Consider the following 22,387-nt stretch of genomic DNA (forward strand, 5'->3'; position numbering starts at 1 on the left):
ATTGCAGGGGAAAAAAGTCATAATTGTGAGTTCATATGACTAGCATACACTAGCATTCTACTATTTTAGCCAGATATAGTTAGAAGTGGCTGGTTATAGGTAGGATTATTCTTCAACAAACAACTGTATATTGTAAATGAATCATATGTGAACTATAATATTGGTCCGCAAAAGGGTGCCACACAACATTCCACCTTTTTTAGTTTTCATCTCTTCCTTGTTATTTATTTCTGATGGAACTTCAGAAGGTTATCCATCTGTTTTAAAATGGCATTTTGTTGTTCTACTCCTTTATTTTAAATGTTTCCCTTTAAAATAAAACTAAAATGCAAAGACAAACAGCAAACATTTGGCAAAGTATTGAAGGATACTTAAAGAGATAGTTCACCTAAAAATGAAAATTATCTAATGATTTGCTCACCCTCATCAAGCCCTCCTAGGTGTATATGACTATCTTCTTTCAGACGAACACAATTGGAGATATATTTAAAAGTTGTTATTTTACTTTATAAGGTTTTAAAGGGGAGGGTCTAATGCTATTTCATGCATTCTGACTTATTTACACTGTTAAAGAGTTGCATTCTCATGCAAAACATGGCCAAAGTTTCAAAACACGAGTTGGACGTATTTCTGTGCCAAATACACTCCTTCCGGTTTCGGAGAGTTTTCTTCAAGTATGGCCCTTTATCATGTAATAAAGGGCGGAATTCCTTGTATGTGTGGGCACGCTTATCAGGGAGAAGTGCCCATCACCAAGAGTCAGAGCACATCCATCAATGTGGTTCGTTTGGGTTACGGAAGCCGAGAGATTTTTCAACAATCACCAAAGGAGTGTGTATTTGGTTGTGAGGGAAAGATTACCCTTTTCAGTTTCCCAAAAAAACCCAGCATTAAAGGTGCTAAAGAGGATGTTTTGTTTTATACATTTTTGCAATATTACTTGAAACTGTCTTTACTAACTGATAAAAGACTATTTATTAGGTGCACTGAAAGGAATAATATTAATATACATCATCTGTGCACGAGGTAGGGCCTTAAAAACATCAGCCAATCGTTTACGCGATCATCGCGTAAACGATTGGCCCTCTGGCTTGTCAATCACTGCCATGACGTTCCTTGTGAGAGACGAGCGCGGCTGCACGCTCCAGTAACTTTCCACACTCCACAGGCGCCGCATGCAATGTTTTTGTCCGGAGACAGGAGTAACAACTGCAGATTATGAGTTACCTGCGGTGAGTCCGACATAATGAATCCACTAACACAGCACAGTGAATGCCGGTGGTAAACACTCGTGTTCCAATACGAGTGTTTACGAGTTTTGGGAGGCGTTCCTTCGAAGGAGGGGGGTTGTTCTTACGCATGCGCTCATTTCAAAAACTCAGTAACAGTCTTTGGTTTCTCAGTCGACGAAAAGATCCTCTTTAGCACCTTTAAGGGAACAGTGGATGAAGTTTGTTTTTCCGGAGCAGCAACGGAGTTGTGCACATATGTTTTTTTTTGTTCTTGGAATTTCGGTGATCAATACTTTGTAAACAAGTTCCAGTTCAACGCTGGATTTGCAGATCGGGGGCGGTGAGTAAAACTGCATCAAATGTCTGTGTTTTTTTGGCAATCGGCACGCAAGTGCATAAAATGTAAACAACATGAATGTTTTTGTTTCCTTTTTATTTATAATGATGTCGCAGCTTGCAGACGATCTTTAGACGATACAGAAAAAAATGAAACTGGCGCTGCGTTCGTTTCGTAAGTAGAATAGGGAAGGCATAGGACATACAGCGTAAGCGTTTTGGAGAATGCGGAAAGCGGAAGCACATACAAGCTGTTAATTTGTGTTTATAAAGCATATACAGTTGTTTAAGAAAATGACCGATCGTTTCACTAGATGAGACCCTTTTTTCCTCGTCTGGTATCGTTTAAAGCCCTGAAGCTGCACTGAAACTGTAATTTTGACCTTCAATCGTCTGGAGGCCATTGAAGTCCACTATAAGGAGAATAATCCTGGAATGTTTTCATCAAAAACCTTAATTTCTTTTTAACTGACGAAAGAAAGACATGAACATCTTGGATGACATGGGGGTGAGTAAATTATCAGGAAAACTTTATTTAAAAGTGGACTAATCTTTTAAACAAATTCATCTATTCTCTTCAGAAGGCCTTTATAAACCCCCTGGAGTTGTATGGATTCATTTTTTTTTTTTTTGTCTTCAGAATTTGAATTACCATTCACAACCATTATAAACCTTGGAGGACTAAGGATATTTTTAAATAAATCTCTGTGTTTGTCTGAAAGAAGATAGTCATATACACCTAGGATGGCTTGAGGGTGAGTAAATCATGTAATAATTTTCATTTTTGGGTGAACTATTCCTTTACAGTTTTTTACAGACGCTAGGACACATTTCTCAATACTTAGGTCACTTTTGCAAAACTCTTCACACAGTGAGCACAACAGAAGTCTATGTGGGCTAAACTGAGGATCAATTATCGTTGCTTTGGCACAAAATGCATTCAATGACCACATCTCTCAAATTTCATGAATTCTTTTTTTACTCAGACACAACAACTGCCAAAACTCTTTGTACGTACAGGCCAATTTGCACATGCTTACATACGGTTTTCAAAACTGTTAAACTTATGTTCAAAACAATAACATAATACAAAACTGAATAAGAGCAATTTGCTACATTCCTACAGTAATATTTTAATGAAATATATTTTAAATCTTAAAATTAAATGCTATAAAAACAATTGAATTGTATCTGTATCAGTGGATGGTGTGTATACAAATTCTTGTATTTTGGAATTACTCAGTGCAAAAAAATAAAAATAAATATTGGTGAATTCTGCATCATGTCTGATTCATTCCAGTAACATATATTGCAGTGAATTATAAACAGAGTTATGTCCTTGTTTTACACAAGAAAACACTGTATAATGCTACATGTTGTTAGTGTTTTTTAGGAAATTGTTTTGTGGGTGGCAAAGTGTGTTTGTCGGCTGTCAACCTTTGCTAGTGTTCTGGAAGAATGAGTTGATTTGAGACCTGAATGAAGTGTTTTGGTAGTTGTAGTGCATTTTGGATGTGAAATGAACTGCTTTGCCAAGCTGAAAGTTGGTTAGGAGAACTGTGTGAAGAGTTTTGCAAAAGTGACCTAAGTATTGAGAAATGTGTCCTAGCGTCTATAAAAAACTGTAAAGCATTATTAAAGTATTCTATTTATATATAAAACTCACCATTGTTCTCTGCGTACATCCTGACCACAGGCATCATCTCAAACAGTACTTTGGGTTTGGAATCAATGAGCTTGCAATTCCTGCGGTCCCATCCGGCCCCTTCCAGGTAGAGGCCATAGACATACACCCCCTCTGAAGGAGGCTGTGTGATGTCATCCTTCATCCATTTAGTAACTTCATTACACAGAACCATACGGTCCAACGCCCACCCCTTGTTAGCACGAGTGATCTCCTGTCAAGTTAGTGATATGATTAATGTGTAGATCTGCTTGTAACTTACTAAATAACTCAAAATAAATTAAACGTATTATAATATAATATAACTGAAAATAATTATATGTGTGTGTGTGTGTGTGTGTGTGTGTGTGTGTGTGTGTGTGTGTGTATATATGTATGTATGTATGTATGTATAAGTAATTCAATATAATTCACACAAAATGTGTTGCAATTCCACTCAAACCAGATTAAACATGCCTCCCCTGCCCCTAAAGCGACAGATCCATACAGCTTGCATGAAACAATATTCTTTTAATGAATTTTAATGAATTATTGGAACAGTAAAGACAAAATTGCTCTGTTGGCTGTGCTGTCATATATATATATATATATATATATATATATATATATATATATATATATATATATATATATATATATATATATATATATATATATATATATATATATATATATATAGCATTTTTAGCTCTGACTGATATGAAGCATCTGGGTTCTTTCCCTAAGTTTATTCTCAGATCTGCAGGTGCTGGCACAGAAACACAGCTGAGAACAGAAAACAGGATGTGTGCCCAATATTAATTAAAAGAATCCTGTTTCATGCAAGCTGTTTACCCCCAAGACATTAGCCAGAATGCACCCCACTGCGCTGTTCCCTCACAGCCCAAAACACTTCTAAACTCACTATTATTGATTCCTTTAGGGATAACATGCATTTGGAGACTCATCTGCCACTCAAACATGTATGTTTAGGAAATGTTTAACACAGATGTCTGGCATAACGTTATCGTATTTGGTGTAAAACATCAATAAAATTCAAACAGGATGCATCAATATTCAGTTTAATCCAGTAAAGCCTGACATACAAAATAACAACCAGATTTTTTAAAAACGGAACAGTTTATTGAGCCTTTAGATAAAATATTTGTAAAAAATCTTTAAATTATTTTTAATATTAGGTATGATATGGCTTATATGGCTCATATAGTATGATATAGTGAACATCACACTCGAGGAGGGGAAAAAATATTCAGAGGCCCAAACTGAGCAATTAGTGTAGTTGCTGATATTTATATGGCCAAAAAATAAAGTGAAATTCTGAGACCTGATAATCAGTTTTGGGGGTAATGCATTACAAGTAACTTGAGTTATGTAATTATATTACTTTTTCAAGCAAACAGTAAAGTAATACATTACTTATTCAATTTACAACAAAATATTTAAGTTTTTTGAAATCATTTTCATTACTTATTTACTTTTTCAAATAAGTTTTTTTTCACATTTATTGACGACAGCTCTCCTGTCCCCATGTTGAGAGAAATAATGTTGTGTGCGCTGTGTAAACATGATGGATTTCTAGGCCCTTTTTGGTGTTGTGCTAAATATTTGTATTAAGATGTCTTGTCATTGAAAACCAGCGTTCACACTCTTATTCGCGTCTCATTCATCATGTCAGCATTCTGCATGTAGTTCTGCTGATAAAAGCATCGCCCGTGGCTTTAAATGGGATTTTCTGTGGCATGTTGCTATGCAAAGGATTAATGATACATAAGTCACACCTGTTATCTGTTGTCCTGGATTGATTAACAAAAAACGTGTAGTAAATTTATGTGTTCTTTCAGATAAGCCATGTTATATACTTTATGTATTTAATCTCACTTTATTAACCAATGTCTTTGCTGCTGACATTCAATGATCTAATTCAACCATACTAATAAGCAAAAATTACTTTAGATTAGATTTAGAAATAAGAGTGTTAATCTTTCTTCTCCTGTATCCTATTCTTTAATCCAGAATGGCAGAACAGCTGAAAGGTTTGTTTGAGCTGTGGGGGGCGAAACATAATGCACTGCAAAACAATGATGATTAAGAGATGTATGTACAAATAAATGTTCCTCAAAATCATAATTTATGGCAAAACCACATTTGATACACAATTTTAACATGTATTTTCTAAAACATGATTTATGGACAATCAAATAATTGTGTTTATAAAAGTGTTTCTTGAAATATTGCTAACAGTATAAAAATGATTGTTATGTTTTCAGCAGGCATGTTAGATAGTGTACAACAGGTTGTTGCAGCAAAGTTTTGATCATGTTGATAATTTGAAGGCCTTAGAAATTTGCATGTCAAATATACATACAAAGGCACTCTAGGCTTTATAGGGTTAAAATCTACCTCATAAAGGACACAATTAAAACTTGTTGTAGAGGAAAACAGATCAGATCAACAGATCAGGAGGGAAATGAGTACAAGTATACATTTAGCAGAAGTGTTCATGTGATAGTTACCCACCTGTCTCATAGCTGTCAGGAAGCCCTGTGGGTTGAAGAAGCCTGTCATCCAAAAACAGTTGGGTCGTCCCTCAAAAATCCACGAGTGGAACTGCCGGTTACGCTCCAGCAACTCTGTGAACCAAAACCCCAATGTGGTAGAAGCCCAGGAGGCCTGCATACAGACACAGACACACACATAGGCAGAAAGTCAGCTGAGCAGAACCACAGTTAACATGTACAAAGATAGAGTGACGCTTAGCAAATCCAGATCTTTCAGAGATGCTTGAGGCATATGGCTCACAGTTGAACTCGACACACACAGATACACACAAGATAAGGTTTTCACCCTGCTATGGGCTAAGCACTAATGATTAAAAACCACCATAAAGTAGATCAAAGAGTTCTTTGTTTGAAGATTTTAATGTCAAATATGTCTTTACACGAAAGATAATGATTATGACAACGACAGAGGGAAAGATTTTTAGTGAATAACAACTTAAACGTCTGTCAGTTCAGCACAGAAGACTTGAAATATAGACTACTTTTATAGGATTACTTTTATGGTGCTTTTATTGTGATGTTTTTGTCCTTTTTGCCATGAAAAAAGTATAAACATTCCTCAAAATTTCCCTTTTTGTGTTCCAAGGAAAACGTTTCATACGTTTAGCTTGAGACAAAAAGACCATGGATACGCTTTGGGTAAGCCTACACAGCGTGAAAGTACAAAACAGGGCATATACACGCACAAACAAATGCAACAGGCACTTTAAATTCACATGTAAACGCATGTGTGCACATGCAGGGTAAGTTACAGCCTGATTGCTATTCAGGAGACATTTTCAATTAGCTCATGATTTGCTCAGCTTGAGTAGCATATGAAAAGCAGAGTTAAATAAAGCTGTTGTGCTGCAGTTGAGATGACGAGGTGTTTGAGAAATTTGAGCCCAACACCTCTGGGTTTGATGTTTCACATTCAAGATGATGCACTGGTCCTTAGATCCAATAACCATTTCAAATCACAGCTCATAAAAGCTTAACAATACAGTTCACAGGACAATCATTACAATACATAATTTCATAAACTAAAGGGAACATAAATGGGAACATAAGTACAAATACTGTGTTGATTTCAAAATGTTATTTATAAAACACATAAACAGCTCCAAAATTTTATGATCTAATAGTATTAAAATGATGTGTAGAAGTCATTGCTTTTTATGAGAAAGAATGTCCAGAAAAATTAATTTCATTAATATAATTCGATGTAACCAATATAAAGAGACCATTTTGGATTGATATCACGTGACAGGATATGACAACATTTATACACGCGCAAAGGACCACATGGATGTAAAGAAACCATGGAAAATCTAATATTTTAAAACCTCGTACTAAATATAAAATGTCTGATTGTCCTTTTGCTAGCTAGCCAACTAGCTAGCTAGATAGCAGCTTGTTAACATTGTTTGAAAATATCGTCATTCGGTAAAACCAAAAGTGTCATTCGGTAAAACCGAAATTTTGGTTAAACCGAATGACTTTTTTGGTGACAAATTTTGTCCATCTGGGAAAAAAATGACAAAAGCAGTGTTAATTGATTATAAAAACCACATAATCTCATTGTTAACACTTTATAAAACTTCAAAATTAATTATATCTCCATTAGTTGTTTTTTTTTTTTGACACTTTTAAAAACCTTATTCGTCAATGACCCATATACACCATGACTGCACATTAATAAAATTATATAATCTGGTAATTGAACTTGAATCAACTAATTCTTGCGGCTTTCTCTTAAAGTACAGACGCTATGTGCAAATGTCATAATCTAATATATCGGGCAAGTCATTATGTGAGGAAGTTCAATATAACAAATTTATGGGCCATATGAAATCTGTTGAATTTTTTCCCAAATGAATGCATACAATGTAACAATTTAATTCATCTTTTAAAGTGTAAAATTTAAAATGCCACATAAAATTTGAACAATTTCTTTCATATTTGGCAAGCAAAGTGCTGCACTCTTCACAGTTTAAATTAAAATATGGATGAAATATTGTGTGATAATGTGATATTTCTTGAAAACAATGTTTTAATAAACTGTATTGATATCATTGTTGTCATTACTTTGAGACGTACAATAGTAATATTTCTTTCATAATTTCTTTGAGTTAAACCAAAATTTTATTTTGGCAGGTTGTAGTGAAGACCTTTGAGTTTCTGAGTGTATCTGGTGATTGTTTTATCAAATGAAATGGTGAAAGTCTTGTGAAGTAAAGTTCATGTGAAGTGTCCTCATATAGTGAAAGGGCAGATGCTGAAAGAACCTGAAGCGTCATGCGTCCTTGAGAATGTGTAGTAGTCAAAACTGTGCCGCTCATTCACACATGCAAAACATGCATATTTAAATGGCATCATATTTAAATAGCAGTTTAATATTCACAGACACTGGTCCATATCATAATTTGATTAAGTGTATGGCCATACTTAGATTTATTCATCCAAATTGAGGGGGCTTTTTGTTCTTTATGTTTATATAAAACTAAGACTGATAACTAAATTTATCATCTTTCTATTTGGAAACTTGGTTACAGCAGTGAGTGAAAAAAACAAGTTGAATGACAGATGACTGTATCACCTCAGCAGTTGACTGCTTCTAGTACCCAAAACTGTGGAGAGATAATATTTCTCTGGTGCATAAGTATTACACATCACATATGATATTCTAGAGTGATATCCATCATAAGAAAGCGGATGAAAGATGTTTACAATAGCACTCAATCTCAGTTATTTCTATTTCAGTCACAGTAGCATACACACACAAGTGTGTACTACACAGGGAAGATTTAATCATGTTGTAGCAATTTCAGTTAAAGGTTTAGTTCACCCAAAAAATGAAAATTCTGTCATTAATTTCTCACCCTCATATTGGTCCGAACCTGTAAGACTTTCGTCCATCTTCGGAATGCAAATGAATATCTTTTTGATGAAATCTCAGAGCTTTCTGTCCATCTATAGATAGTCTACACAATTGCAACTTTGATGCTTCAAAAAGTTCATAAAGAAATCGTAAAACTAATCCATATGAATTGGTTTAGTCCTAATTTTCTGACTTGATCGTTTTTATGATGAACAGAATTAATTTAGGCTTTTACTCACATATAAACATTGATCAGAGAACATAAACAGAAGCTCAAGCAAACCTGAATGACCCATGAGAACAAACATCTTGCGGAAGCTCAAATGTGCTGCGTAACACACAAGAATGAACCTCACTGGTTACGCAGCATAGCAAGTTTGAGCTTCAGGAAGAGGTTTGTTCTTGCATGTTTGGTTGACTTCTGTTTATGTTTGCTGATCATAGTATATACCCTTACAAAAGGAAAATATATTTACCAATATATTTCTTAAAATATATTGTGATATATTGTAATATATTATTTTCCCTTTTTATTTTCCAATATATTATATATTTGAATACATTGAATAATATATTGATGATACATATATTATACACTATATTATATATTCATGTAATATATTGCAATATATTGCAAAATATATAAATGATTGCCGCTTTCAATATATTACAATACATTGAACATGAATATATAATATATGTGTTTATATATCCCAAAATATATGCAATATTATATTTATAAATATCCACCATAATGTATTTAGATTTATATGGGAAAATGTTTTGGTAATATATGTAAAAATTTAGTGCCTTTTTTGGTTTTGATTGCAATATATTTTTTATATGTGTCATTATATATACATACTGTATATGGTCTATGCATATATTGCAATATATTGAATAATACATAAGGAATTGCTTTTCATAAATTGAAAAATATGTGATAATATATTTACTAATATATCATAATGTATGTAATTTTATATTCAGTAACATACTTCATAATATATAGATTTATATGTGATCAGACATGGTTCTGCATGCGTAATATATTGCAGATAGATTTACTCATGCAGTATAAACACATATATGTTAAAATATATTATGTAACACATTTATTATATTTTATAATAATTTACATTTTAAATGTTTTATATTTTCAAGTTAGTTAACAAAAGCACACCTGCATGTACTAACATTTCTACCAAAGAGACTATCACTGTGCTATAGCATGCACAGCCGTTACTTTTTAAATAAAGTTATTATATATACTGTACATATTAATGATGTTCAGCCAATCAAAAACCTAACCACAGACTCTACTCTTCAGCACAATGGTAACCCCAAAAACTCACACATACCAGAAAACCTTTTAAATTCCAAAATAATATAACATTAAACACTAACAGATCTCCTCCTATATCAATATTGAGCAAAACACATGAAATAGCACTTAATTTTAACATTTACTTTCCTTTAACAGTCAGAAGCAAAGCATGCTGGGAACTAGAAGTATGTTGTAACCACTGATTGTTACTCATTCCATGAATGTGTGGATATATATGTGTGTACAATACATTCACATTTATATGGGAACATGTGTGTGCAATATATATATATATATATACACAATAAAGGATAAAACTTGATGAATGTAATGCTATTTTTGTTTTCATTTATACATATTTTATATATATCAATATATAGCCATACATGGTCAATGCATATATTGCAGTATATTGAAAAATATAAGCACTAGTTTCCCATATATGGAAATGTATTATGTAATACATCACATTATATTTTGCAGTATATTTCCATATATTTTTGTTCCGTAAGGGTATGTGAGTAAAAGCCTAAATTAAATCTGTTCATCATCTGTTCACAGCAATCTAGTCTCTTCAGAAAATTTGGACTCCACCACTCAATTCATATGGATTAGTTTTCCGATCACTTTATGAACTTTTTGAAGCGTCAAAGTTGCAATTACGTAGGCTATGGAGGGACAGCTCTCAGATTATATCAAAAAGGTCTTCATTTGTGTTCCAAAGATGAGCGAAAGTCTTAACCAAGGAAATAATTGCACATTAAATAGGGACATTCATAGCTACACTAGCTATTCTGGCTCATAACTCATTATTTAAAAAAACCCTTCCAAACAGAGTTTGTGTTTTTGGTGTGTACATTGTATGTCCAATACATTTCACACATAAAAGGCAGGCAATGGCCTCTAACCTTTTTCCAGCGTGCAGGTATTCGGGCATCATACATGCAGTCCAGCGCGTCTCGAAGGTTCTCGCTCATTATGATGGTTCCATCGATGGCCAGCTTCAGGTCACTCAGCGTGTTCCTGACCAGAACAATCACTCTCTGCATGCGATCAATCTCCTGCCGCAGGAAAATGTTCATGGGCTGGAGGGGACCCATGCTCATCAATCTCTCTCTGACCTGGATAAATTAAGACATTTGAATGAATAATGAAGATGTAGTTTTCTACAAGTGCTGTGTAAGAACATTCACTAAGGCTGTACTACACCCCTGTATGTGTAATTTACTAGATTGCGCTATCTGCATTATTTTTTATTGTCAGTCAGGTAATGGAGACAATAACAAATATTAGCATTGACACAGTTTGCATGGGCGCAAATTTCTGTCCTCTGAGCGCTAGTTTTTGGAGGATGCAGCAGACTACTGAAATCTGACATACTTTTCTGCTTCACCAGCATGATCTACACTCCCAAATTGGCTCTTTTAAATGACAAAAGTGCTTTTTTATACCACATATCTGGAAAACTTATCCAGTTGTAAAACTCTTCTCTATCAATTACATGATTTCCTGCTGCCATGATCAACAGAAAATGTACACAAACACTCTTTTCAATGAAATTCAGTTTACTGTCAGCTTTGTGGTGTGATAGCTTAATGTAAAGAGCATCATGACATAATTGGCAACACATTTTACAACTGGTTAAACAGGACGGTAGACGCAGAAGGCACAATGTTTTATTTACATGTAGAAAGTCGTTCTTTTTGCTATTGTTATTAATAATAGAATTTCAAAATTGCCAGAAAGCAGGGCATGGGTTTTAAATATTTTAGAAAAGATCATGATTGAGACAAATCTGCTTCTCTGCAGTCTGCTGTGAGAGATAATGAAAACAAAAAGCCCATGTGAACCCTAAGGCACGTTTTTTTCCCTGCTGCTTGTTAATTGGCGGATAATCAGAGGGGAGTAGCAGCCAATTACTGCCTATATGATTCATAAGCAACTGCAGTTGGGTTTTAGAACATTTTTAAGTTCCAAAAAAAGACAAATGCATTAGCGCAGACAGTCTGTGACCTCACCACCATCCGTCAACCCTGAGAATGTCCCCTCAGGACTCGAGCTCCAGACAGCAAAGGCCATTTGCTCCCATTGGGCTCTTGAGTTCTCTCTATCAACTATACAAAATTTTGCTGCATCACTGTTGCCCAGTCTGAAGCTTTACCTCGAATGGTACAAAATCTGGAGGCAGTTTCTCCAGCATGTCATCTGCTAGCCGACCCACAATCGCCTCCCTGGTCTCTCCCCCTCCGCTGGAGCTGTCTTTTGGTTGGATACTCAGGATAGTGTCTAGTACATCCTTGGCGAGTTTGCTTTGGTAGGTGATGTCTGCATTTGGGTGGAGGCCGAACACCTCAGGGGTGTCATATGTGGGGAGACCCTTCACAAGACAAAAAAGAAAATAATTCTTAGTCCTAGTTAAAGGAATGTTCTGGGTTCAGTATGAGTTAAGATGTTGCTAACAGAGCCACAGTGGTTACCAAAGAGTATTTTTTTTTATTTGTCCCTCAGTTAAAAAAAGTAGTTAAAGCAAAGCACATTGGTATAAAGCACATTGGCATACCATGTAAAGCTGGTAAACTTTTATTATTCACACAAGGATACAAGAAAGGGAATGGGAATCAAAATATAAATAGGTGAAAAATATGTTCAAAATAACTAGTTAATCCACCTAAAAGTGTTTAAAAGGACAATTAAGCTCTATACACATTTTTTTTTATAAATGAATAATTCAAGTATTTTAAAAATGTATAAGCTCCACAGTTCTCCTTTAAATGACCAAAGTCGACCATTTACTTCTTTTATGAGTCAAAAATGTCTGTGGTCATGCCACAAATGCATTTGTGCTTAACTTGTATTAAATTCAAAATATTCCTTTAAAATTTATCCACAGAGACATGATTCAGTAATGCATGCAAAATCTTAATCACAGTCATAGTCTGGTCATATTCCATTGAGGACATGGACACTAAATCAGAGTTACTTATTTTCTAAGACCAAAAAAGCTCCAAAAAGATAAAAAAAAAAAAAAAAGAGAAAACTTTGACTTGACCCCATGTAACCTTCCATTCTCTCTATTATTTAATGTCTTTGCTGCAGCAAACTGCAGTCCTCACTATGCAAACCTTTCATTTCTGATTTCTGTAATAGTACTAATAAACCAATTGTGTTAAATACACAATAAACGATAGGTTTATCATCAATAAATCCAATTAGTTTCAATCAAATTCATTAGAACTAACAGCATTTTGGCTTGTTCCACACCTAGCCATATTTAAACCGTTCATACTTTTAAACAGATTAAATTAAATTCATATTTAAATGACTCCAAGCCATTATAATAATTTCATTTTGAAGATATGTTTATCTAAATAAAATCAAATAGATGCAATTACTTAAACTATGCTAACTTTTGAGTGTATAAAGGTCCATTTTTGGATTCTTAATTTAAATATTCTAATAATAAAGTGATGCGTGTTTTGTGATCAATTTTCACACGATATCAACAACCATTATGGAGAGCTCACTCACATTAGTTTGGAAAGCATCTTGCATCAGTTTTAATAAATGGATGAATGTTTTCCCACATCTCTCTTCCTTTTTGAAGAGCAATCATCATTAAAGATGTTTATTAGTTGATTAACACATGCATCTCGCATTATACATTCATTCATCATAATCTTCATTCAACAAAAGCTTCCTGTAAACAACATGTGCTTAGAGATTTTATACTGAACAGCTGAATGTAAGCTTTTCTCCATTCTTTTTTGAAGCAAAACATCTTACATGTTTCTTCGGGAGCTTTTGTGTGTGTTTTCATTCACTAATGGTGATAAGCTCATTGCGTGTTATGTAATGAACAATGCTGTGGCGTGTATGATGTGAGTGCACAGATCAGCTCTTACAACCATGTCTGAGAAAATCTTCCTGCTGTGAGTTGGGGCTAAAAACATCCATCACAATCAGCTCAGACAGAATAAAGATCAGCCGTACTCTGCCGGCAGCTGTACTATTTCTCTCATGAGGACACCACTGCTTTACATGACTCACTGGCATTAATGTACAACAGGAATAAGGCCAGTGAGAGGCTGGTTATGTTCCTCTTGGCACCATAATGGATATTATGAGGTAGTGCATATATGAAGCTTTGATAGAGCTGTACTATTTTCATGGCTGATGAATAAGCTCTATTCACTGTGTTTGTTACGTTACAGTTGATTAAAGATGGGCCATTTTGTTTTTCTCGTTTTTATTTTGTAAGTATAAAAATGCATTTTTTTTTTTTTTTTAACATTTCTTTTGGTCTTCAGATAGTTTACTTTTTGTCAGCATACACAAACTGTGCCAGATGCGACTTGGGTCATGAATATTAATTACTATGTTATGTTCAACACCAACTCATTTGCTGAAAGTGGGATGTATAGTGGTACCGAAATGTACATTAACAGCTTATAATTGTAAATGTAATTCAGCTTATACACTTCTATCACAAAGGTACTTTGCATTATGCAAAGCTGCTGCATAATATATCTCTTAAAGGGGTTGCAGTGAATTTGTTTCTGTTTGGAGCAATTTGTTACATTACCTGACATTATTTTAGTATTTTAATGTTGTTGTTGTTTTTTAAACTAAGGATTAGTACTCAGTATTGGCTGATATTATTGTAAATGTTTATTGGAGTCACACAACTGTGGATCTTGACCAGGTAACAGCCCACAGTGTTGTAATACACCATTGTCTATCTGCCAACACAGTCTCACCTCAATTTCTCACCTCTATCTAAAGTGACAAAACCTGTAGAACAAATAGTACCGACTCCAAAGAGAGAGACTGAGCAGTTTCATTGGAACATTTTGTCTCACCTGAACGTATTGGAGATACTGGTCCACACTATTGCATCTGGGAATGCAGTAGCCTTTGTAGAAGTGGAAATCGGGGCTGAACATGTTCTCATTGAACCACACCTTCGCAAATGTGTTCAAGAGGCGCTTGTCATAGTCATCAGTCACCCTACCGCCATACTGGATCTCGCCGATCATGTATCGTACAGTGTTCCAGGATACGCCCTGTAAAAATACTCATTCAAATTAAAATGCCAGGTGCTGAGTCTATTTGGCAACTTTTTGCATAGACCCTTGACAAAGATGACACAGTAAATCATACACAATAACTTTATGTAAAAGGACCTTCTCACAGAGGTGGAAAAGGTTATGTTCATGTCATACTTCAATAATAAAGCAGTGGAAAGACATAACAAGAATCCAATTTAAAATGACTCCCAGGTCCTAGGTTGCTTTAAGTTTATGTGGCATAATTAAAGGTGTATAATTATAGAACAGATTAGCTGAAATAAACATTACAACATTTTTCTGAAACGAGTTGATGATGTATTTGGCTGATTTCATTTTGCTAATTATTAAGATCTAGGAACACAGCTGCTCTATAATGCAACTCTCACCTTCTTGATGTCCATATCATCCAGGTGATTCTGGACAAACTGTATGGTTGCATTGAAATCTGCCTGGTTGAACTCATATGGGATGTTCCAACCCAAAGGTCCATATTTTCTCCTCTCTTGGACAGTGGAATGGAGGAATGCCACCCCGTACAACATGGGCCTCCACTGTACCATGTTACTCACATCTAGAAGGTCCTGACTGATACCTGGAAGATATTATTAGGCATTACCATTTTTTTAAGATATAGATTTTTTTTTTTTCATGATCTTGGAATAATGAGGCTCCTAATAATAATAATAATAATAAATATAGCTGCAAGCAGCAATTACGGGGCCAAGCACAAAAACGGCACAAGAAGCCAGCCAACATGGCTGTGAGCATCAGACCAACTGCAACAGTGAGCAATTAAAGACCTATTAAGATAATTTTAGGCAAAAGAGCTGATAAATGATACAAAAATGAGGATTTACTGTTTCATCACTTTCGACCAATAGGTGGCGCTGTGACCAAATTAATGTGGTATGGTCAGAGTGAGGTGACAATGACAATCGCAAAGTTTGGTGTCAATATGTCAAAGCATTGCAGAGATACAGCTTCAAGAGTCGTTTTTGCATCATGCCTCAGATTTGTTGCTCCGGTGTACGAAAACGGTTTGACATATCGACTTGAAATCCATAACTTTTTGTTAGAAGTTCGAAAAAGTATGTTTTTAAAGAAAAACAATATGGTGGACAGGAAGTTCAGCCAACTATAGCAAATTTGATATCCGTGTTCTCGGCATGACCCAAGGAATCTACTGAGACCAGTTTCATTACAATCGGTAAATATATTCAAACGTTATTAACATTTTTGTAAATTTCATAATAACTTTTGACCACAAGGTGGCACTGGTCCGAAACTTCTCAGGCTCCTTCAGGGCATTGTCCTGATGACCCATACCAAGCTTCATAATGATATGCTAATGCGTTCGTAAAATACAGCATTTTAGCACAAAATTCAAAATGGCCGACAGCTAAAATGGCCAATATGGGAAAATTGGATATCATTCGACTCGGCATGATTCCCCGAATCCAACGAGACCAAATTTATGATTTTTGGCCAAACCCATCAGAAGTTATAAGCAAAAATAGCCATTTACCATATCTCCGCACCAGTAGGTGGCGCTGCGCCGAAACACTGCATGGTGCCTCAGGTCATGCTTGTGATGACATGTACCAAGTTTGGTCTGAATATGATGAAGTGTTGCAGAGATACAGCCTTACTTCTATTTTCGCAAGCGCTACGTTCAATTCATTCGCAAGTTTTTCGAAACCTCCTTGAGGAATCAACTTGAATTCCATAAATTTTTGTCGGCATGGTCTGAAGATGATCTGGTTCAATTTTCGTGAAAATCGGAGTAACGGCCTAGGAGGAGTTCGAAAAAGTATGTTTTTCAGAAAATTCAATATGGCGGAAAAATTTTCATGACGGAAAATGACGTCATAGGGTGCGATCGATTCGACTTGACCCAAGGAATCAGAGGAAAAAAAAGAATTTTGTTTCTAGCCCTTACGGTTCAAAAGTTATTAACATAAACATAAGTGCAACTTTGGACAGCTGGTGGCGCTAGAGGGATTGAGTTAGAGACTCCAAATTTGCTATGGACATAGCTCAGACTGTCCTCTAACTGTGTGCCAAATTTCATAACTTTCCCGCAAGCGGTTCTATGGGCTGCCATAGACTTCAAGAGCGGAAGAAGAAGAATAATAATAAAAAGAACGCCAACAATAACAATAGGTGCCTCCGCACCTTCGGTGCTTGGCCCCTAATAATAATAATAATAATAATCATCTAGTCCAGATTTATATAGTTTCATTAATGTTTCACATCTATTAGTAGCTTCAAGTGATGGTACAATCTTTCATCAGGCGGAATAAAAAACAAAAACAAAAAAAAACACCCGAGACAGCCTGAGGTTGACATGGAATCAAGTCCATATGGAAAACTGACAGCTGAATAAAGACTAAAAATCCAGAGAGGCCAGGCTCACCTCCATAAGTCCTTTTAAGTCCGGCTTTCAGTCCCTGTGGAGGCTCATTGGTGAATTTGATTGACATTTGCAGGAGAGTGATAGGAAAGTGTCTGTGGACCTCAGTGGTCATCCACAGTCTAAAGGTATCATGAACGCTGTCTGTCTCTGTGATTGTATCCATCAGTTCGTCCATAAAATCCAGACCCAAATGACAGTTTTGAAGTAAAGCCCAGCCTCCCTAATAGGAAAAAGATGAGTATAAAAAAAGTAAGATTTTGTTTTAGAGAAAGTTTTCAGGTATATAGACTTTACTGAGAACAAATACAAAGAGATAAGTAGGCCATCAAATGGAATTGCAAAAATTATTATTATTATTTATTTATTTATTTTTTTTCCTCAAACATGCATCCCAAATTCTCCCCTGTCTGCTATTAGTGGAATAGACAAATAATGTGGCCAAAATCAAAGCATTGGCTGAGCTAATGTTGCTGTATTTTGCTGTGTCAGAATACACAAACAAACAGAACACAGAGTCATAGTGTTCACACTTGGGGAATCAAACCATGAATGGCTTACTTATTGCTGTCTCTGCATATTAAGCTGAGATAGAAGTATTTTGAACATACATTAGCCATGAAGTGCTGCAGAAGTTTGCGTGCATGAACTTCTTGCCCCTGACCCATGGAGACATAACGAGTCTCAATTCTCTGTCGTTTGCCCAGGGCGATGATAGAGTCTGTTGGGTCTGAACCCATGGACAGGAAGCAGATGAGAGGAGTGCGGGGGTCTGACTCCTCCCAGGTCTTCTCCAGGTCCAGAATCACTCCCTCAGCATATCTCTCCCCCATTGAGTGCATGATGTACTTTCGTGCCTTTCAATTACACATGGGAAAACAAGTAATTAGCCTGATGCAATTAAAAATCAAGTCATATTTTCATAGCACTTTATACAATACAGATTGTTTCAAAGCAGCTTCACAAAGCAGCAGTGTACACAAACAGGGAAATACAAAATCAATCAATTATGAAATTATTTCAATTTCAGCTGTAAAATAGCTGTAAGGCAGCTCTATCAAAGACAATATACTGCAGCTCAATTCAGCTTTTGTTTTCATCTGATAGTGTAAGTGCAAAACTGATATTTCTAAATGTTAATTTTCTTTTTTAAGCCACAAGTGAGCGAGCTAGGTGGAAAGGAACCAGCTGATTGTAGTAGAGAAAACCAGGCTCAGAAAGGGGACCAGTTTTAGCCTTGCCTAAATGATGGATATCCAGAGAGTCAAGAAATATTACACACATACACAAGTGTTACATCCACCAGCTGGAGTGCCCTTGATTTTCACTAGAGAACACTCCTCTCAACTCCTGTACTATCTCATCATGAACTGCATTTCCCATAATCCATTGCCTGAACTCATTATGTGTCATTACTTTCAGCTGTATCTCATTACCTTGTTAATTCTGCCTTTATAAGCCCCATGTTTTCAGTGTGTTTACAGTCTTTTTTTTTTTTTTTTTTGGCGAAGTATTGCTAATGTCACATTGCATTTCTGAGCACACTCTCTTGTTTCCCTTGTCATGGTTTATGGTCTTGATCTCCTGCCCGTTTCCCGGGATTTTCCTGTTTGCCTGTCTTGGATTCTGTCATTGTTTGCTTTGGTTTTGACCTTCTGCCTGTTACATGGATTATCATTTTTGGTTGCCCCAAAAAATAGACTACAAGAATGAAATAATTTTGGGATGAAATATGCAATGTGAGAATTTTCATGACATAAATTTAAAATCAACAATTTTATGGCTTCACTGGATCCACTAGCTTCAAAATGGGTTCATTCATACCTGAGCGATGGTTCTATCTGGACACCAGGATCGAATGAGGAGCAGCCGCCTAAAACAGTCCAGAGCCTGGTCATATGCATTTGGGATTGGTTCTTCCTCTGGTGCTTCTCGATCAAACCAGTTCTTCCACTGTTTCTCATGACGCCCAATCTGTTAATATTTGTGTACACAAAAGTGAGTGAATCTGGTACTACTTTGGACAGTTGACATGAAATCATTTTGGGAAGTTGTCATGTTTTATGGGGTGCTACAATTAATCTAACTCACTTTTTAGTTATATTTTAATTTATAAAAGAACAAATAACAGCTTTATAAATATTTTATGAATTCATATTTAAATGGCCCACATATTATATTTAAAAGGATAGTTGACCTTAAAAATTAAAATTGTTATCATTTAGCCTGTTACTTTTTAGTGTATTATCTGTATGATTTTCTACTCTGAACACAAAATATTATTGAAGAATGTTAGTAGTCCATTTGACTTCCATTGTTTGAACCAAAAAATAGACACTGAACCATTTCTCAAAATATCTTCTTTTATGTTACACAGATGAAAGTCATACAGGTTTGGAACGACATGAGCATGAGTAATGATGACAAACTTTTCAATTTTGGGTCAACTAAACCTTTAATATACATCATATAGCATCTAAAATGAAGTGGTTTTGAATTAAATTATTCGTCAAAAACATCTTTGTTGTGTCTAATCAAAGACAAAGACTAAACATGATGACACTGGGAAAGCATGGATTTCTGGTGTGTCATGACATTGTGAAATGAAATCTTGTGTGTGGATTAGCAGTATTTCTGTAGTTGCAGTGTTCTGGAAATGGTTAATTAAACAAAAGGCTTTTAATCTGGTTTCTTTCAACCACAAGTAATTGATTTAGAGTTTTCCGAAGTGAGCTCATTTCACACTGCATTGAGCATGAAGTTCCCCTGGGCAGTCATGGCCTGCCAATCAGCTGTCAGTGTGAGTGGTCGTGAATGCATTTGTGCCTGTGTGTGTGTGTAGACCAGATGAATCAAATATTGACATGTTTACTGCAAAGAGGGAGCAGTGAGAAGGATTTAATGAGGAAGGGGAGCTCAAAGCGACAGATAGTGTATGTGTGTGTATGTGTTCCATGTGTCTGATCCTTTAAGAAACCATGTGTGTATAAGTATCTGACCACACACCTGATCTAGAATGTCAGAGAACTGCCACAGTTTGCTCAGCTCCACCAGGTTGAGCCATGTTATGTCCAGGATCCACTTTGCAGCTTTGGGTGGACAGGCTTTCAGGTCCAACGAAGCACCTCCTGGGTGGCATCAAAAACAAAACAAAACAAAAAAACATATCACATGACGTGCTGACTTGTTTTTATTATGAAAGCAGAATCATGAATTTTGCACCAGAGTGTAGTATAGTTAACTTGTAGAGAAGTTATATTTATGTTTCTTATTAGCTTTTATTTTTTGAAGATCTTATTGCATGTTGATGAATATGTTTAGAATCAAATACTTACTACTGCTCAATTTTTGCTGTATACAATACTTAGAAGTAATTATTAATATTATTAAAAGTTAGATTCTCATATATGCTCCAGAAAGAGTTAGTCACTTAGGAATTAGGCAGAGGGATGGACTTGGTTTGGCCCAAGACCCAAGACCTTGAGTAGGTCTCTGTGATTCTATATAGAATAGCAGATTTGCCTAAATGTTGTTTTTAAAAATTTCCAGTGTAAAAGCTGGCATTTGCCTGACATGAACACTCTTTTGACTTGGTTTAAAGCATGTAGTCAGACAAAAGATGCAATACGTCATGGATGTAGTCACAAAATCAGCTCTTCTTTCGAAGTCCAGTGTCAAAGGGGTCATGTCTAGTTGCATCTAAGACTGTTGTTAATGCCAGATGGAAATATTGCCATGGTGTTATCTTTTCTGAGTGTAGTTGCCACAAAAAGGAAACATCTTGTACTTTCTAATCACGGAGATGAGCATGGTGAACGTGATGTATCAGACATTTATTCATTTGTTCAATAATTTGGTTTCACTTTATTTTGATGGTCCCTTTAATACATTCTGTTGACTATGAGTAACGTTGCACATACATGTCAACTAACTCTCACTAGAGTGTTAGTAGAGTATAATAGGCAGGAAAATAGGCAAAATTCACAGAATGAGAGAAAAATGTTTTGTTTCAGTTTTGGATGTCAGAATCAGAATGCAAAAAATATAGTCTTCATTTTTATAGAATACTGTCGTTGAAGAAGCCCTTTGAAGCTAAACTGAGACATTTATGTTGCAAGTCATAGACTGGGCTGATGAAACATGCAATGATTAGTCTACTATTAAAGCATGAATTTGAGGTAAACAGTACATAATATTCACATACAGTATGCAGTTCATAGGGGACATACATAGTCATTAATATTTAAACCTATAACATTTTACATAACTTCTAAACATAACATTTTTATCTCACAATTCTTTTATATCTCCCAAAAAATGTATATGTATGCTTTGTAATGCATTTAATTTCATTATATTTTTCCATAATGATCAATTCATCTTCAGCAGAGAAGTGAATTGTGCAGCTCTCTCGCGAGAAGTAAATCAAACTGACGCTCTTACGGTGTACATTTTAGGACATCCTCAGACCTCAGTCAAACAAACAAACGAAAGTTCAGACTGAAAGTCTTCAGGTCTCAGGAAAAAATTATGTCAGGTGTCAGGTACAGGTGTCTTGTACAATTAGGCATCAGACAAAACAGCCTCAGACTAAAAGGCATCAGACGAAACGGACTCAGATGAAAAACCATCAGTTGAAACCGTCTAAGACTAAAAGGCATCATCCTTTTAAAGGCATTGGTCGAAATGACTTAGAAGGAAGCACATTGCCCCGCCTCAATGTGACATCACATGTACGCAGTTTTCAAACACTAAGTCAGGGGTGTCCAAACTCGGTCCTGGAGCGCCACTATCTTGCAGAGTTTAGCTCCGACCCCAATTAAACACACCTGAACCAGCTAATCAAGGTCTAATTATGCATACTAGAAATTTTTAGGGAGGTGTGTTAAGGAAATTTGGAGCTAAACT

General features: G+C 35.5%; 1 protein-coding gene across 1 annotated transcript in view; it reads right to left on the reverse strand.

Annotated features, from left to right (window-relative positions):
* Window positions 1–22,387, reverse strand: part of dnah5 (dynein, axonemal, heavy chain 5) — a 159,621-nt gene that overhangs the window by 588 nt on the left and 136,646 nt on the right. Inside the window, 10 exon segments of the mRNA XM_048152165.1 lie at window positions 3,235–3,466; window positions 5,770–5,922; window positions 10,906–11,118; window positions 12,159–12,374; window positions 14,857–15,060; window positions 15,453–15,658; window positions 17,483–17,702; window positions 18,091–18,336; window positions 19,304–19,453; window positions 20,486–20,607. Coding sequence (XP_048008122.1) covers window positions 3,235–3,466; window positions 5,770–5,922; window positions 10,906–11,118; window positions 12,159–12,374; window positions 14,857–15,060; window positions 15,453–15,658; window positions 17,483–17,702; window positions 18,091–18,336; window positions 19,304–19,453; window positions 20,486–20,607 — 1,962 coding nt within the window.

This window comes from Megalobrama amblycephala, linkage group LG13 (assembly GCF_018812025.1).
Source record: "Megalobrama amblycephala isolate DHTTF-2021 linkage group LG13, ASM1881202v1, whole genome shotgun sequence".
In the NCBI taxonomy this organism is placed as follows: Eukaryota; Metazoa; Chordata; class Actinopteri; order Cypriniformes; family Xenocyprididae; genus Megalobrama; species Megalobrama amblycephala.